This window comes from Xenopus tropicalis, chromosome 7 (assembly GCF_000004195.4).
Source record: "Xenopus tropicalis strain Nigerian chromosome 7, UCB_Xtro_10.0, whole genome shotgun sequence".
Classification (NCBI taxonomy): domain Eukaryota; kingdom Metazoa; phylum Chordata; class Amphibia; order Anura; family Pipidae; genus Xenopus; species Xenopus tropicalis.
This window is the reverse complement of record NC_030683.2, coordinates 38,948,454-38,967,352: the sequence shown is the minus strand read 5'-3', so window position 1 is coordinate 38,967,352 and position 18,899 is coordinate 38,948,454. Positions and strand designations below refer to the sequence as shown.

General features: G+C 38.5%; 2 protein-coding genes across 5 annotated transcripts in view; one reads left to right on the top strand and one right to left on the bottom strand.

Annotated features, from left to right (window-relative positions):
• Positions 1-4,315, top strand: part of stox1 (storkhead box 1) — a 33,632-nt gene extending 29,317 nt beyond the window's left edge. For all 3 annotated transcript variants that reach the window (XM_002936869.5, XM_012966786.3, XM_031905665.1), the window contains exon 4: positions 2,028-4,315. In XM_002936869.5, the coding sequence (XP_002936915.3) occupies positions 2,028-2,184 (157 nt within the window). In that variant the 3' untranslated portion in view covers positions 2,185-4,315. The remainder of the gene's footprint in view (positions 1-2,027) is intronic.
• A 4,215-nt stretch (positions 4,316-8,530) lies between these two features.
• ccar1 (cell division cycle and apoptosis regulator 1) overlaps positions 8,531-18,899 on the bottom strand; it is a 37,932-nt gene continuing 27,563 nt past the window's right edge. The window contains exons 18-25 of one of the 2 annotated variants that reach the window (XM_012966785.3): positions 17,862-18,098; positions 17,061-17,157; positions 16,792-16,889; positions 16,501-16,647; positions 13,558-13,678; positions 13,178-13,363; positions 12,608-12,813; positions 8,531-9,578 (exon numbers count right to left, since the gene is read on the bottom strand). In XM_012966785.3, the coding sequence (XP_012822239.1) occupies positions 9,528-9,578; positions 12,608-12,813; positions 13,178-13,363; positions 13,558-13,678; positions 16,501-16,647; positions 16,792-16,889; positions 17,061-17,157; positions 17,862-18,098 (1,143 nt within the window). In that variant the 3' untranslated portion in view covers positions 8,531-9,527. Of the gene's footprint in view, positions 9,579-12,607; positions 12,814-13,177; positions 13,364-13,557; positions 13,679-16,500; positions 16,648-16,791; positions 16,890-17,048; positions 17,158-17,861; positions 18,099-18,899 lie in introns of both variants that reach the window. The other variant, XM_012966784.3, reaches the window with a different exon arrangement.

Sequence of the window (18,899 nt, the reverse complement as noted above, 5' to 3'; positions counted from 1 at the left end):
AATTTAAAAGAAATTAACTATTAAATTCATCCTTACATTTTTAAGTCTCATAACCATTTGTTAAGAAAAACATAATGGTATGCACAAACTATATGTATGCCTAATATTTTAGAACAAATGACTGGGAATTTTAGTTACAGTATTATGTTCTATGTAACATTGTTCATTGGAACATTTAGCTGTTCTTGGTAAAGTATTTCAGTTTTGAAAATTTCCCATATCTAACATCAGCCACACAGCCCTATAGAATGGCTCTCCAAGGTATAAGGATAATGCCCCCTGGGAATGTGCCATGCAGTTGACTACCTGGTATAGTAAAGTTGATCACAAAATTATCCTCAAATTGCCCCAGCTAAGTGTGAAATGGGCAGTTAACCGGATCTGCAATAGAAAACTGTACTGAACTTTCTAGCAAAATTGCGCAGCCAGTTCATAGATCAAATGCAGAGCTTGGACACACAGGTTTAACAAGTCCTGCCAGTGTAATATGAGCTCCACATCATTCAGAGCCAAACGAATTATTAAAAGTATTGTATTTTCAGCACTGGAATACTTTTTTCCTTTAAGTAAGTAAAATAATCCTATGGGCAATCCTTAAAATCTAATGTTACACTTGTAAGCTGTAACGCCTAAATTAGTTCCATAGTTCATGTGTGTTTAGTGGGGATCTAGGACAATAGTAAAAAACTAACAAATCATAGCTCAGGTGAATTCAAAGACACAGTGGACGTAGTAGACGTACTGGCACTAATAACCTGCATGAATCTGGTTCATGAGTTCCATAGTGGAATGTTTCCATCTCAGAAGAGATGATGGAACTCTTATTTAGTTTTACATAAATCGGGGACATTCAGTTTTAAAAATAGATAAACTGACATAAAATAATAGGGATCAAGCGAATCCGGAATTCAGTTTAGGATTTGGCCTAATTCTTATTTCTTTTTTGCATCCAAATTGTTCAGCTGGACCAAATACAAACCTTGAAAGTCATCTGACTTTAAATCTCTGGAATCCTGTCATAATATTTTTTTTATTTTTCTCAAATTTGTATTTGTAAGTTATGGTCTGGATTCGGTTCAGCATTTGGCGGAATCTTTTGTAAAGTATACGGTATCTGGCCAAATCTACAAGTGGTGGATTCAATGCATAGCCATCTCTATATTATAATGGAAGTAGGATAATGGAGGGAAAAGAGAGCATAAATGGCACAATAGCAAAAATCTTGTGTGTTGGCCAAGGAGAGAGTCTGGGGTAGAAACTAAGACAAATGAAGGAAATGTAAATATAACTGGGCCTAGGTTAGAACCTTAATATGTCTCTAATAAGAGACCTGGAGTACATAACTATTATAGGAAACCCTTAGTCTGATGGCGCACTGGGAGATTAGTTGCCCACGGTTAAATCTAGGCTACTAGGCAATAACATGAGTAAAGACAATATGCGTCACTTTGTTTTATCGAAGTCATGCAAACGGTTATTCTTTAAGGTTCTCAGCTGTGTTAAAAAATTTCTGTCAATCTAAGGCCTTCAGCTGTGTGGTGCAGTGTAGTATAGTGATGCTTCAGGGGAGGCGTGGGCAACTAGTTTCCTACCAGAAGTTGTTGAACTCCATTTGTCTGCGCATGGTAGAGTCTGTTAAAGTGGGGCTTTTTTATCAACTCTGGGCAAATTTGGCTACGGGTAGTAACTCAAAGCAACCAATCAGTGATTGGCTTTTCAGGTAGGACAATAAATGCAATGATTTGATTGGTTGCCATGGGTTACTGCCCACACACAAATTTGCCCATTGTTGATAAATATCCCCTAGTCAGTTGTTAAATGTCCATAGCTGGAAGCCTTTGTGCCCAGGGTTTCTGTGTGTCATCTTGCTGCAACCAGGAGCACATAACTCTTGTCCATTACTTATAAAACTATCAGCAGGGAGCAAACCCAAATGGTACACTAGTGATTTTCCTTTTCAGCAGTTGATTTTTATTGAATTTCAAGCAGCTGGCACTCCTCTGATGTCCTGTTTGTTTCCATTGTAGAACACGGATAAGCATTGCTTCCAATAACTCGGTTGTTCTGGAGACTCTGAAAAGAAGGACTTTCTTGCAGAATTTGGAAATGAATGGCAATCCCAAACATGAAGGACTGCTTCCTGCCAGCTCTCTAATGCAGATTACGCCTGCTATGAATGTGTAGAGTTCCGTACTCTCCATGTCACTTGAAAGCTTTCATTGCATACTTGTATTCACTCAAGAAACTAAAATATATGTTTACTTAGGCTTATGGCATGTGATGCCTATTCTTCGTTGGCGGTTCAGAACAGGTCCCAAACCTGGTGATAGGTGGATTTTGGCCTGAAATTGTACCAAAATTGTACCAAAATTCCACTAATGTCAGTGACAGGCTAGTTGATTGCATTGTGATGCTTCTCTGCTGGCGGAGAATACGCCATGTAAACCGTACTGTTGTCTACCATCATTGCTGTCTTTTTTCAATGTCAAGCAGCTTAAAAAAAAATAATAGGCTAGGTTATGGTAAAAGGATGATATCATGCATACATACACATCTGTGGAGCTCTTAGACTGGTGGTGGCCATTAAAATAAAATACAGGGAGTGCCTTATCCAGAACATGGGTTTCCAGGCAAAGAGCACTGTTTTAGGGTGTTCTTGAAGCATTTTCCTTATATGCCTATCCCACCATATTTTCTTGTCCTGCTTTCTAAAATGCTCCTCAAACGTGACTGCACGCCCAAGCATTGGCTGAGATCACTAAAGGTGGAGATGACCAGTGCACATAAGCATGGTGATACCACAGAGCAGGGCAAGGAATGTGTGGGACATATCTACATATCTAACCTGCATATCTCTGCTATTCATGGAGAAAACTACATCAGCTCTATGCAGGTGTACTGATCCACTGCAAATATTAGTAGGATAAACATTTACAAGAGAATACTGGCATTTTTAAATTCGATTTAGCATTTGTGTACAGTTGGAAAATGAGGAATAACACAGAGGGTTGTTAGATATTGTGGTTACATGTTGTAATTCCCTCTCTGCTTGCTTTTTTCATTCTTTAGAAGCTTTTACACTATGTTTTGTCTTTACAGTGCCTTTCTTTTACTACAGGGTAAAACCAATATATATAGGAAATTTGAGTGTAACAGCTAGTTGACTTGATACCTAGGATACAGGTGGGTCACAATACCAGCAGGTTATTAGATTCAGTGCTGTGCTCTAAGACCTCTTCCACTGCTTCTGTCCAATGAAAGCAAGGCAGGGCCATTTGTGATCTTAATCTCAGGTTTCCAAAAGGTAATGCATTTGTACAACGTTTACTCTAAATATAGCTCAGTATTTTTTATTTGTTTTAGTGATTTGATTTTTAACATAGCATTCTATACCTGACAAGCCCAAGCCTAGGCATCTGTGGAAGGTCCTGAGCATGAAGCCTTACAGGAAATATGGCATAAGCTTAGGTGGTTAGTAGCAGGTCACTAAGCATTTTGAGATAATTCCGCACTATACTGGGACCCCATCCTGCATGTTTGAGAGCTGGATTAAATAACATTAATGATGTGGTACAAAGAAATCTATTAAACCCTTGAGCAAACTGGGTCCATAAAATTCCCATTGATGGCCACATTCAGTTGAATAGCCCTGAGCTAGAAAGTCCAACTAATAGTGATACAGTTTGCAAGTGGCCGTCATGCTTGGAATGTAAGTTCTTTGTACGCTGCTAATCAGCTGTCCCTTCTACCCATGACTTGTGTTTCATGGGTTCATTAGCCAGATACAGATGCTACTGTTGCTGATATAATGTTAGTCTTGTTTCAGATGTGTGCTATTAAATGTAGGTGCTTTATATTTAAAAGGAATTAATGTGTTTGAATGTTTCCCAGTATTTAAAGGGATAGTGATGTTTGATATGTGCTGCTCTCACTAGAAGGGGCATTTTTAAAAAAATATTCACTTATATTTAATTCCCACAACCATCTATAATAAAAACAACAATAATAAACTTATTTTCATGGCAATATTGGATGGCTGCTGTTAGGACTCCTGGCAGCCTGGAGGGCCTCCAGTTGCCCATTTTTATTTTATAGACCCAAACTAGGTCAGGTGACTAAGATCTATGGGTCCTGGAGGAGAATTTCCCATTCCCTCACCACATATCCTTTTATGGGGGCCCTAAGGACTAATGTGTATTTGCAGCCCCCGGGGTTATACCTATGCCCCGTATTATTGATACCTATAGTATTTTTTCCTTTGGTTGTGGCAAGTCATTTTGTGAAGCCACGGAAAAGCACCCTTAATTGGCCCCAATGAAAATTGCATGAAACACTAGCATTGGTGCTTTTTAGGTGAATTTCACTTGCCCTGGTTTCTTAAAAGATGTGGAGGCGAGATCTCCAAAATAACCCTAAAGGTGGCCATACACGCACCGATATTATCGTACGAAACCTCGTTTCGTACGATAATCGGTGCGTGTATGGTATGTCGGCGAGTCGACCGATATCGCAGGAACCTGCTGATATCGGACAACTCACCGATCGGACCAGTTGGAAAATTTTGATCGGGCGCCATAGAAGGCGCCTGACCAAAATTCTCCCTTCAGATCTGAATCGGCAGAAGGAGGTAGAAATCCTATTGTTTCTACCTCCTTACCTGCCGATTCAGCCCTGAATGGTGTGTGGCGGATCTTACGATGTTTCGTTCGACCGATGGTCGTACGAAACATCGTTAGATCGCCACGTGTATGGCCACCTTTAACAGCAGATAACATTTCATGGTTAGAGTAAGGTGTTGGTGACATGGATGAAATAGGAAAGTGGGCAACCATGTTCCATTATTTGGGCTTGGTTTGGCACATATGGCAGTGCTCATGAGATAATGGTTAGATGTTAAACAACAGCTCCAACATTAGTCTTCATGGAGGATGTTATTAAGCAAAAGCTGGAGAGCCCATAGACAGACTGGAGCTCACTGATAATTCTTGTCCGCTGTTGTGTTAAACAACAAAGCCTGGAGTATGAAGCCAACTCCAATATTGTAATATCTAGCGATGGCACGAGGGAGAAGCACTAGCTGAGCTGGAGTTACACCAGTGGCCTTTCTCTACTTCCACATTAGTTTACAAGCATTAAAGCTTATAGGACTATTTTGTAATAGTTAAAAGTAATGTGTATTTTCATTATGAATTCAATATATACTTCATCTTTAGTTTATCCACATACTGAGCCAGACCTGAGCACAATCACCAAAACTGCATGGTCTGCAATTAAGAAACTTGTTTTTTTTTTTTTTTTTAATCTGGATTTATTTCCACCAAATACTAAGGGGCAGATCTATGAAAGTGTGAAATCATTTGTAATAATCCCATAGGAATGAATAGAAAGTGGGTGAATTTTACTATGGGGAGCTCTGATTTAACACTTGGCTAAATCTGCCCCAATGAATTTAACTTTTTCAAAAAACCATTTTGCTTTATCAAGCATTATTTCTGTCTATGAAACTCCATGTGAACAAGTGCAGCACCTTTCACAGCTTTACAATAATACATGCAAATATTACAGGCTAAAACCCAATACAATTTTTTTCTAATATTTTCACATTTCTGTTGTAAATGTGTATAAATTGTAAATTAGAAACTGTGCATTTTTGTTTTCTTTGTACTTTTATATTAAATATTGGATGTGTAAAGTACCTAAATGACTTTGTGTGACAAATTGTGATTATCTTAATAAAAACAACAAATGTACGACAAAATAAAATGCATATAATCGGTGCGGTTTCTTTCTGAAATGATCACTTTGTTTTGTTACCCCAGAAATATGAAGCAGAGTTTCATTTCACCTAAGTCCTAAATATTTGGCCAAAACTCTCTTTTAAATCACTTTTATCCATTGCAGAACATTTTATTTTTTTACACAGACATACCTGATTCCACAGATTGAAATTTAAACATAATAGTCTGTCTCTGATCCTAAGGGAAACTGGTGGCAGCGAGCACACAGCGTAATACAATCCCTCCCTTCACTCTTTCATTGTAAAGTGATGGATTCTGGGAATTTACAATGGGAAATGGATGGATTTAATGACTGTAAGTCCAAGGGGGTTTGAGAAATGATTCTTGCAGATCAAAAGTCAGACTATTATGGTTTTCTTTTCAGCATTTTCAATCAGGTGTTTCTCTTTAAAGTTTTCCTTTCATTGTATTTTAAAGGGGAACAGAGTGGCTCAATATTGGGTCTAAAACAAAATAAGATTCCTGATATGAAATCTAAGTAACAGATTATACAAGTATATTACTTCATGGTATAAAAGCGAATCACATGGTTACAGTATTCTACACAGCCTGGCTTACTGATACAACAAAAGATTCTGCTGTTCACTATCTTAGGTTTAAAGGAAAAGGAAAGTCATTTTCGCATTTTACTGCCAATAGATTAGCCACATTAGTGCCACCTAGAACACTATATTTATTCAGCAGAAAGCTTTACTATACCTGAGTAAAGAGCCCTAGAAGCTCCTTCTGATAGCAGCTGCCATTTTAGCTTGGTCTTGGCAGCTTCCTGCTGCAGTTATAGCCATTGGAAGCTCCGATCACAATCCTAAGGGTGGTGGAAGTGAGTTCTAATGCATTCTTATGGGAGAGAGGAGAGAACTGAGCAGACTCAAGCCCTAAACCTTAAAGAGAGAAAGTCTTATACCAAAGAACATGTTCCCAAAAAAGGAGACAAGAAATCCTGTTTCGTTTGACAGAGGACTCAGTGCCTGGTTTCTGTGAGTGCTTATGGCTGTATTTACATAGACCTTTCTGGTAAAGCTTACTTAGTTTTTCTCCTTTACCCATGTCTCCAGGCTTTAGTAACCATTTGCAAGATCACATTTACTACCATCCCAGAGTTAAGGTCCCTGTTCACCTCCTCATAAAAGGCAATCAAAATAGTTTGCCAAGATGTAATTGCCTTTTTCTGAGGACATGAGCAAGAGGCTTCTACACTGGGATGGCAGTGGATGTGATCTTGGACTTTGCTAAAACATTTGATAAGTACCACACAGAAGTTCATTGGTAAAATTAAAGAAAATTGGCCTGGAACATAATTGTACTAGGATAGAGAACTGGCTGAAATATGAATTACAAAGAGTGCTGGTAAATTGAGCTTTTCCTGATTGCACTAGGAGTACTGCAGGGGTCTGTCCTTGCTCCAATACTTGTTTTTAATTACCTGGAGGTGGGAATTGAAAGCACTGTCCCTATTTTTGATAATGATACTAAATTGTGCAAAACTATAAGATCAGTGCCACTCTGACAAAATTGGAAAACTGGGCAGAAAACTGGAAAATGAGGTTCAATGTTAAGTGAAAAGTTAGGCACTAACTGGTAGAAATAATAAATGTGAACGGTAGTGTGTTGGGGGTATCCTTGAGAATGATCTGGTTTTTTTTTTTTTTGTTTTTTTTTGATAAGTTGTCTAATTCCAGGCAGTGTCATTCTGTGGCTACTGTAGTAAATACAGTTCTGCCATAAAGGGCATTGACTCAAGGGATGAGAACACAATTTTGCCCCTTTATAGGTCCCTGGTAAGGCCTCACCTTGAGTATGAGGTGCAGTTTTGGGCTCCAGTCCTTAAGAAGGATATTAATGCGCTGGAGAGAGTGTAGAGACGTGCAACTAAACTGGTAAAGGGGACAGGAGATTTCAACTATAAGGGTGGACTAGCAAGCTTTGGTTTGTGCTCTCTGAGGGGAAAAAGTGCTTGTGAGGAGACATAATTACTATTTACAAGTACATTAGAGGGAATTATAGACCGATAAGAGAGGGATCTTTTTCCCCCATAAAAATTAACACACCATCCCTTTAGATTAGAGCATTGATCCCCAATCAGTAGTTCAGAAGCAACATGTTGCGCTCAGTGGCCTCAAAGCAGGTGTCCATATTTAAATCTAGCTTGGAGGCAAGTTTTTGAAGCATAGAGACACAGTTTTACTTCAAGCCTCCTGCAGGCTAGCAGTCCACACGAGGCTACCAAATAGCCAATCACAGCCCTTATTTGGCAAACCCAGAGAAGGTTTTTCAAGCTTGTGTGCTCACCAACACTTTTTATATCTGAGTTTTGCTCACGCCCTACCATCACAATTCAACATCAGAACACACATGCACGTTATGGCAGAGAGGGTTGACAAGATGAGCGTGGGTATCAAGAAGTATGCCACTGCTCGAACACAGACCTGAGGCTTGATGCACCGAATCAAGGGCTGCCAGACTTACTTAAAAATGGTTGGGGGTCCCTGGATTAGAGGAACAGAACTTTAATATAACGTGTATAGATAGGTCAGTAACTATTAAGAATAACTGCACACCCATGTGAAATTTCCATTCGGGCAGGCAACAAAATGCCAGAAGTTATTGTTATATAAAACATGAATATCTGTATGCCTGCCTGTATAATTGTGGTGTCATAGAACCTCACTTTCATAGCAAGTAGATGGTATCAGAAATGAGCATTAAAAAAAACACACAATTGAAAGACCAAATGAACTCTTTGTCTGTTTATTGTTAAAGGCCCAATTAACCAGCCAAAAAAAATCTTTTAATGTAAATAAAATGTAAGAAACAACTTTCTCAGTATGTGGCTTTCATTCATTTTTTCTGGCATTTGGTCAAGAATACGGACTTTAACCTCTGAACCAAAAACACCTATTAAAAATGATTTCTACTCCCCAAAGAGCACATTGTACTTATTTCATTATGTCCTTAAATATATTTTCCCAAATCAATTCATTTATTGCTTTTGTAAAACTACTCTAGATTGCAGGTTTAAAGGGATGGGGTGAAAAAACAATTAGGGGAACTCACTATTCACAGTTTAAAAAAAAAAAAAAGCCAGAAAAAATACTTCATATCAAATAGTGATACACAGAATCCAGGGTTCTACTGAATCAAAGAACGTTATGCAGGATTTGGATTCACCCCAATGTGTCCAGTAGAACCAAAGCCAGATAAAGCTCATGTGATTTTAAAGCTCTGACCGACTGAACACAACAATTTTTTGTTCATAATTGATGCAATTTTTAGGATTAGTTATTCTGCCTTTAAACAATTCTGGATTTGGTGTATCCCTAACATCTAATAATCCCCATGCTTAATGCATGTCTCAGTGTGGAAATATTCATCTATTAGACTAGTCTATTTTTTTTTTTTTTCACTTCTTAATTTAATTACCATTTATTTTAACATTTTCTACAAGGCAGTTTGTGTTTTACTCTATGAGTTACAGGCAATCCCTACAGGCACTCTCACGCACTCATAAAACTTTATACATCTTCCCAATTAAATAACAGTTATTGCACACTCTCTCTCGCACTGGCATTGATTTATAATACAAATGTTGAAGGTTTCTATTCATCCAGGTCATTATATAGTGATAAAGTCTAAAATAAATGGACTCAGTAACAGTCCAGTTGCCCCAGACTTATCATTATGCAATACGTTATTAACAAAGGACTTTTCTTGACCAGCATAAAGCAAAAGTTAACTTGATCCATTTTCTTTTGATTTCTGATCCTCTGTTGTAGATGGATTCTGATAAAAGAAAAAAAAAAAAAAGGAGGGTGAATCATTTTTATTTGAAAATTCAGGAATTAATCCAGAGAGAGGAGCCAAAAATGTGTGTTTTTAATAACATGTAGGCATCAATTCAAACATTCACAGCAATATCCTTTTTGTATTCTCTAAGTCCATGCCCGTGCCCCTCACCTGTCTTGGGCTGGTGCACTATCAAGGTGTAAAAAAAAATATTTATTTACAGTGAGGAACATAAGTATTTGAACACCCTGCGATTTTGCAAGTTCTCACACTTAGAAATCATGGAAGGGTCTGAAATTCACATTGTAGGTGCATTCCCACTGTGAGAGACAGCATTTAAAAAAAAATCAGGAAATCACATTGTATGATTTTTCAAGAACGTATTTGTATTGCACTGCTGCACATAAGTATTTGAACACCTGAGAAAATCAGTGTTAATATTTGGTACAGAAGCCTTTGTTTGCAGTTACAGAGGTGAAACGTTTCCTGTAGTTCTTGACCAGGTTTGCACACACTGCAACAGGGATTTTGGCCCACTCCTCCACACAGATCTCCTCTAGATCTGTCAGGTTTTGTGGCTGTCACTGAGCAACACAGAGTTTTAGCTCCCTCCAAAGATTTTCTATAGGATTTAGGCCTGGAGACTGGCTAGGCCACTCCAGAACCTTGATATGCCTCTTACGGAGCCACTCCTTGGTTATCCTGACTGTGTGCTTCGGGTCACTGTCATGTTGGAAGACCCAGCCATGACCCATCTTCAATGCTCTGACTGAGGGAAGGAGGTTGTTGCTCAAAATCTCACAATACATGGCCCTATCCATCCCCTCCTTAATACAGTACAGTCGTCCTGTCCCCTTTGCAGAAAAGCACCCTTAAAGCATGATGTTACCACCCCCATGCTTCACAGTAGGGATGAAATTCTTGGGATGCAACTCATCCTTATTTTTCCTCCAAACACAGCGAGTGAAGTTTAGACCAAAAAGTTCTACTTTGGTCTCATCTGGACACATGACTTTCTCCCATGCCTAATCTGGATCATTTGCAAAACAGGAAAATTAGCGGAGCACCACGAGGATAAAAAAATCAGTCTTTATTCCAGCATCAGTAAAAGGCACATATACTGTACATCCCCAAGGACCTACGCTTAGGCACATATACATCCCCAAGGACCTACGCTTATCCTCTGGATCATCCAGATGGTCATTGGCAAACTTCAGACATGTGAAGGGGAACCTTCCGTGCAATGCATAAATTGAAACCATGACGGCGTAGTGTTCTACTGACAGTGACCTTTGAAACTGTGGTCCCAGCTCTCTTCATGTCATTGACCAGCTCCTCTCTTGTAGTTCTGGGCTGATTCCTCACCTTTCTTATCATCAGTGATACCCCACGAGGTGAGATCTTGCATGGAGCCCCAGTCCTAGGGAGACTGACAGTCATCTTTAGCCTTTTCCATTTTCTAACAATTTAACAGTTGATCTATTTTCACAAAGCTGCTTGGCAATTGCCCCGTAGCCCTTTCCAGCCTTGTGGAGGTCCATATTTTTGTCTCTGTTGTCTTTTGACAGCTCTTTGGTCTTGCCCATGGTAGTAGTTGGAGTCTGACGGACTGTGGGGTGGACTCTTTAAAGAGCTCAGACAGGTGCTACTAATTTAGATTAATGAGTGGAGTAGAGGTGGACTTTTTAAAGGCAGAGTAACAGGTCTTTGAGAGCCAGAATTCTTGCTGATTGCTGGGTGTTCAAATACTTATGTGCAGCAGTGCAATACAAATACATTCTTTAAGAATCATACAATGTGATTTCCTGATTTTTTTTTTTTAAATGCTATCTGTCACAGTGGGAATGCACCTTCAATGTGAATTTCAGACCCCTCCATGATTTCTAAGTGGGAGAACTTGCAAAATCGCAGGGTGTTCAAACACTTATGTTCCTCACTGTACATACAATAAATGGGAGACATTCACATAGAAGTATTTTTATTAAAAAAAAAAAAAAATTGCCCATGTATGGCCACCTTTACAATGTTTTATGCCGCACATTCTGTTTATTCCATTAGGGATGTACAAAATCTATAACGCTATGGATTAGGTTAAATACTAAATCCTCCCCAAATCTGCATTCTGGATTCAGAACATCCCTAAATTCAATAGCGCGTTGGACAGTTTGTGTAGACTTTTAAGAGAGGAAAAAAAAAAAGGTCAAAATTAAATTTTGGTAAATGTAGACTTTCCCCATGCCAAAAACAGCCATGACATAATGTTATGTAATATTCCTGATATATTTAGACTTTCTCCCACTGAAAAAAATGCTAAGAGACACCTCAAGAAATGTGACAAGCTACATGATTATGCACACAGGAAATTGTGGTGAGAGCAAGAATTTCTGCATTTACAGCTGAAAACCTTTGCATAAGCCATACCCTTCTGTCCTGGGGACTTGGGTAATTACTCCAGGGGAAATAAATAACGTTGGGAAATGAATGCCAGATTTTTCTGCCAGCTACAAATCTTACATGGTTTACTATGATGAACTGAATATGATGAGGACAGAAAAAGGAAATGTCACCTATACTTTTATTACAGGCTGTATAAAAATTTCACAGATTTTTTGCAAATGACAGAGTGCAGCTATCTAATATGATGAAATTATTAATATTTTATTGCAGTTATTGCAAAAACCAGATAAGCTGGACATAATGTCTCTGTACGGAGCCAGATTACAATATATACGTAAGTGGTGCTCAGTTTGGAACATGGGCTACTTGTTGCTGGGGGACACCAAACAAAGGTAGATACCAATGGGCTGGGTTGTGTGCAAGGGATTAAACTGTTTTTAGAAAGAGTTGCACAATGTAGTGTTACACTGATGTAGTGATGTAAATAAATGGAACGTGGCAGTGACATCAGGGCGTATTTAATAGTCCAGTTTTGTTATATATCCAGAAACAGACAGTCAGATAGATGGATATTAATGCAATTCAGTGTGTAGATCTTTAAAACAACTCAGGCAAATGAATGGACATACCTTATTTAAAACCACCTGGATTTCTTCCATGGCTGCTGACAAATTTTTGATGGTATTAGTTAGTTGGTCTTCGTACAAAGAGCTTTTGTCTTCTGCTGCTTTCAAACTATCCTTTAAGTGCCCGAGATCATCTTTTGTCTGTTTTAGTTCCTCGGACAAATTTTTATTAGATGCTTCCAGTTGGGATATCGTTTTTTCATCTTCCTCTACAAAGAAGAAACAGCATAGGTTTAATATATGAAAACCTGTAAATGGAATGCAGAAGAAACCAATATACACTTCTAACACCAAAGTGACAAACGCACTGTTATTTCAACCTTTACTTCTTTAAGTGTTGCAAAAAGGTTTATTGAGTCCCAAAACATACTTATTTTGCCCCCAAACATACTAGAAAATGGAAACATTTCACTGGCTTTTTTACGCTGCTACAGGATTTCTTTTTCCATACATGATTGTGTGGGTCCTCCAGCACAGGACCTGGCACCTCAAAGAAGATGTTTACTTAGATGTTAGAGCTCTCCTCTCCTGGGTTCCACTAACAAAGAGGGACTAGAAAACTAGTGAAGATACCTGTTTTGGATTCGAGTGTCTGAAGTCTGTGTTCTAATTCTGTCCTTGTTTTTTCACTCTTTTCTAGCTTCTGCAGCAGGCTTCCAATGTCCACCATTGCACCTTTATATACAATTAATCCTCCTTTGTCTTCTGTTGCTGACAATCCAGTTCTTGCAGTTTTTGATGGGAGTAGGGAGCAATTGCCTGAAGTCGCACAAAAGAAAAAATATAAGAAAAACTTTTGGACAGATTTCCGTCATGATGCTATCATACGCAGGAAGCAGTGCATCATTACTCCTATTCAGTACTCTTCCTAGAGATGTTATAAATGTTATAAACCTAAATAAGCAGGTTCTGCAGAGCATTAATAAGTTGTCCTCTAAAGTGTTTCCCATTACCTAGAATATCATAGTGGAAGGTATCAGTCTCTTCATGACTTCCATCTTCGGTCGCTGTATCGGTCAACTTACGGTAAAGCAACGATTCTTTCAGCAATATTTTAGTAAATAGCTTTTTTACCTACAAGACAAACATTAACAAGTTATTAACATTACCAACATAAAAGGATAATATAAAGTAGCTTTAAGAATACATTTTTAGGGTTGAATTATATTTTATTTTTTTATTCCTCATGTAACTTTATAAACTAGGTCTAGTCTTTTAAAAACAAAGTGGTTAATTTATCAACATTTGAATTTGAATATTTTTTTCAAGATTTTTTGCGTCTTATCCTATTTTGCATATGCATATAAGGCCATGGAAGGGTTAAACAAAACAACTTCCCTGTTTATGTGACAAAAAGTCACGTGATTTTAAGTATTCGGATTTGGTTTGGCCAGGCAAATGTATTGGAGGGAATATGAATCCTGCTGAAAAAGGCCGAATCCTGGATTCGGTGTATCCCTAGTTTTTTTAAAATGCGATTTTGTTCGAATTTCAAAAAAACTCTCAAATTCACACGCTGGAAAACTGATAAATAAGCCCACAAGTGTCAGATTTTTAGGGGGGTTTCCTTAAGTCAACAAAATGAACAAATGATTTCTGACAATTTTGATATACAATAATGCAGTGTAGTATTATTCTAAATGTTTGTGTGATGGCAGATTCTGTTAATGTCTATAAGAGGGGCCTGGATGAGTTCCTGAAAAAGCATAGTATTCAAGGCTATTGTGATACTAATATCTACAGTTAGTATTGGTCTGTATGTGAGTGGATAGATAGGTCAGTATGGGTCTGTATGTGAGTGGATAGATAGGTCAGTAAGGGTCTGTATGTGAGTGGATAGATAGGTCAGTATGGGTCTGTATGTGAGTGGATAGATAGGTCAGTATGGGTCTGTATGTGAGCGGATAGATAGGTCAGTATGGGTCTGTATGTGAGCGGATAGATAGGTCAGTATGGGTCTGTATGTGAGCGGATAGATAGGTCAGTATGGGTCTGTATGTGAGCGGATAGATAGGTCAGTATGGGTCTGTATGTGAGCGGATAGATAGGTCAGTATGGGTCTGTATGTGAGCGGATAGATAGGTCAGTATGGGTCTGTATGTGAGCGGATAGATAGGTCAGTATGGGTCTGTATGTGAGCGGATAGATAGGTCAGTATGGGTCTGTATGTGAGCGGATAGATAGGTCAGTATGGGTCTGTATGTGAGCGGATAGATAGGTCAGTATGGGTCTGTATGTGAGCGGATAGATAGGTCAGTATGGGTCTGTATGTGAGCGGATAGATAGGTCAGTATGGGTCTGTATGTGAGCGGATAGATAGGTCAGTATGGGTCTGTATGTGAGTGGATAGATAGGTCAGTATGGGTTTATGTATGTGAGTGTATAGATAGGTCAGTATGGGTCTGTATGTGAGTGTATAGATAGGTCAGTATGGGTTTATGTATGTGAGTGTATAGATAGGTCAGTATGGGTCTGTATGCGAGTGGATAGATAGGTCAGTAGGGGTCTGTATGCGAGCGGATAGATAGGTCAGTAGGGGTCTGTAGGTGAGTGTATAGATAGGTCAGTATGGGTCTATATGTGAGCGTATAGACAGGTCAGTATGGGTCTGTATGTGAGCGTATAGATAGGTCAGTATGGGTCTGTATGTGAGCGTATAGACAGGTCAGTATGGGTCTGTATGTGAGCGTATAGACAGGTCAGTATGGGTCTGTATGTGAGTGTATAGATAGGTCAGTATGGGTCTGTATGTGAGTGGATAGATAGGTCAGTATGGGTCTGTATGTGAGTGGATAGATAGGTCAGTAGGGGTCTGTATGCGAGTGGATAGATAGGTCAGTAGGGGTCTGTAGGTGACTGTATAGATAGGTCAGTATGGGTCTGTAGGTGAGTGTATAGATAGGTCAGTGTGGGTCTATATGTGAGTGTATAGATAGGTCAGTATGGGTCTGTATGTGAGTAGATAGATTGGTCAGTATAGGTTTGTGTGTGCTGGGTTCACTTGGAAGGGTTGAACTTAATGGACTTTGGTCTTTTTTCCACCAAACTTAACTATGTTACTATATTAACACTGGTCACACCATATTGCTTATAGGCACATTGTTTATTACCTATTACAAGTGTAACACAACTGCAGCCCAAGCATTTAACCTCTTCTGTATCACCTGCTATAGAAGCAGTTTATATTGCTCAGAAGCAAAGTTTTCAGTTAAGTTATATATTTTTGGTAGTCCTTATTAATTAATAAAGGGCTCCTTTATTGATGAGTTTCATCAGTTTTATTTATCCCTTTGTGTCATTCGAGTTTGACATGCCTGACCTAGACAGGCAAAGTGAAAATAGACAAAAGATGAAGATCCCACCATTCATAGTTTGTTATGGTTTAGTCAAATAGTTTATGGTCCCTCAGTGTGTAGATTGGTCAGCTAATACTGTTAAAAAATTCTAAATTGTCTGTAAGCAGCCATCTTAAAGCTTGTATTGAACAAGAGCAGTGATCCCCAACCAGTGGCTCGTGAGCAACATGTTGCTCCCCAACCCCTTGGATGTTGCTCTCAGTGGCCTCAAAGCAGGTAGTTATTTTTGAATTTCTGCTTAGGATGCAAGCTTTAATTGGATAAAACCCAGTGTAATTGCCAAACAGAGCCTTCTGTAGACTTCCAGTCAACACAGGGGCTATCAAATAGCCAATTATAGTTTTCATTGACACCTCCAGGAACATTTTTTATGCATGTGTTGCTCTCCAAAACCTTTTCCATTTGAATGTGGCTCACGATTATAAAAGGTTGGGGATCCCTGAACTAGAGAGAATGGACTGGTCACCCACTTGTGGTTTCTGTGTCCTCCAACATAATCTATAAATACGTATGTAATCTATCATGCAAGGCATTACATACCTGAGCACGTGAGAGGTGTAAGCCAAGAGTGTATAAAATCTCCTCTAAATCCTTTTCCAGCAGGTAGCCACAATGACTTTGGTCAAAGTAGACAAATGCCATCAGAAGATCTCTGTTAACTGTAACCATCTGCTTCTTATCCTTTTCCTAGAACACAAAGTGGTTACAATGTATGTCAGCAATCAGTAGCTAAAAAAATCTTATGAGTCATAATTAGTTTATTCCTCTTCATTAATCCTCTATTTCCATCTATTGAGTGTTTCCTTCCATTAATCATGTGATCAAGCACACCTTATCTTTGGATTGCCGCTCTTTGCTATATCTGTTGCCATCCCTTTTGTCTTCCCGCTTGTCCTTGCTGCTGGAGTCATCATCATCCTCCTCTCTGTCTGCAATACAAACAGCACCACCATAATTTAACCAGCGATATTAGGGAAAGATAATTCAGCACAGTATATTATGTGAATTTCATTTTGTTATCCATAACTGCATGGTTAAACATAACAAAACTGACCAACTTAAAATATTTGCCATCACATTCTACAAACCATCATAATCACCATCATCTTCTTCTGCTGCAATTGGTTCATAGTCATCTTGGTTCTCATAATCCAGATCATCTTCATCCCTGTAATCCTCTTTTCTCCTGTCATCTCTCTGTAACATGTTTGAGACAGGAAATTTCATACATTTAAAAACAGAAAAGAGATCAGTGCAACACACCTAACTTTTGGACTGCATCTCATTCCTGCAGGGTCAACATAAAGGCTATGCAGATAGGAAACTCTTAGGTATCAATTTTTTATAGTTTTTAAATTATTTGCCATATTTTCTTTATTCTTTCTAGCTATGAAATAGGGGTCATTGATCCCAGCAGCCAAAAACTATTGCTCTGTGAGGCTACAATGTTATTGTTACTCTTCTTTACCTTTCTATTTTAACTATAATTGCTCTACAATTCTTATTCTAGTCTCTTATTCAAACCACTGCCTGGTTACAAGGGTAAATTGGACCATAGCAACCAGATAGCTGGCAAAATGCCAAGCTGGAGAACTGCTTTACAGGCTAAATAATTTGAAAACCACAAAAGTATTTTTATGATGAACCACCCCTTTAAAGTTGAGGTTGCATTAACAAAGAAGGGTTCTGGTTGCATTAGTTGCAACAGCTGAGATGAGATATGTTTGGGTTATATTAGTAACTGCAGATTAAGAGAAAAAGAAAAGCTACTGGTAGTCCAGAAAACTGAAAAAAGGGGGGGGGGGGGGGGGGGGGGGGAGTTAATCTAGAGTTCTATAACATAAGGGAAAGAGCTAAAGGGAATCTTATATATAAATTATTGAGAATTCAAGCACACAGACCTTTCTTTCCTCCTTCTCCTCCAACCTTATCTTGTCCTCTGATGATTTCCTTCGTTTAGGCTTTGGCTCATCATCTTCATCTTTATCCTCTTTTTTTTCTAGTTTGTTTTCTTTCTTACATTTTTTCTCCTTGTCTTTCTTCTCCTCTTTCTCAGGGAGAGATAAAAGCTCCCTGTATATACGCACTCCAAAATCCCTTTGGAGCATTTCGTTAAATAGTTCAGCGAACAGTGATACCTAAAATAAAAATAAAACTTTGTACTATGTAGACTTACATTAGTAAGGATTTTAAATAGAATCATAAGGTAACACTAATGCTCATCTGGTTTAGGGGCCCACAAGCTTGCAACATTTTATGAGGAAGTTGCTGTTAAAGGAACTAACATGTTTCTAAGCTACACGTGTGTGTGCCTGGCCCTACAGGGGGCAATAGGTCACATTTCTGGCAATTTATATTTGAGAGAAAGTCTTATGTTTAACACAAGCCATAATGAGAATGACTGCTCCGCTTGTGCTCATGTTAGACTTTTTTTAAGGAAATATCCATACATTCCCCATTGGAATAAATAAACTGTATTTATTTAAACAAGAGAGCTTATTTATTACTTAAGACTGTTCCACAGAAGTCAGTGCTTTAGATTAGGTTAATTGGTATGACCAAATAAATTACAGGGAAAGTTTTTTTTTGTTTTTGTTTTTTTGAGTTAAAGCCAAACAGCCTATTAAGTAACCTTCTGTTTCGCCATGTTTATTTAGAATATTTTTGAATGATTAAATATTTTTCTATGATCAGTGCCCAAGCAGTTCATGCCCTGTGCAAGTGTAAGATACTTGCAAAGTGAAGCCACTCTCTGACCAGTGTCACATTGGACATAGGGATGCTACTCCATCTATTCACTGGCCAGGCACTGAATTTAACCAAGTTTATCAAGCCCATGTTTGTGGAAGGCTTACTTCCAGGAAATAAGGATGTCCTGTGTTTCCCAAGTTATTGAAGTGGAAAGAGATTTAACGGTGAATAAAAAAAATATTTATTTT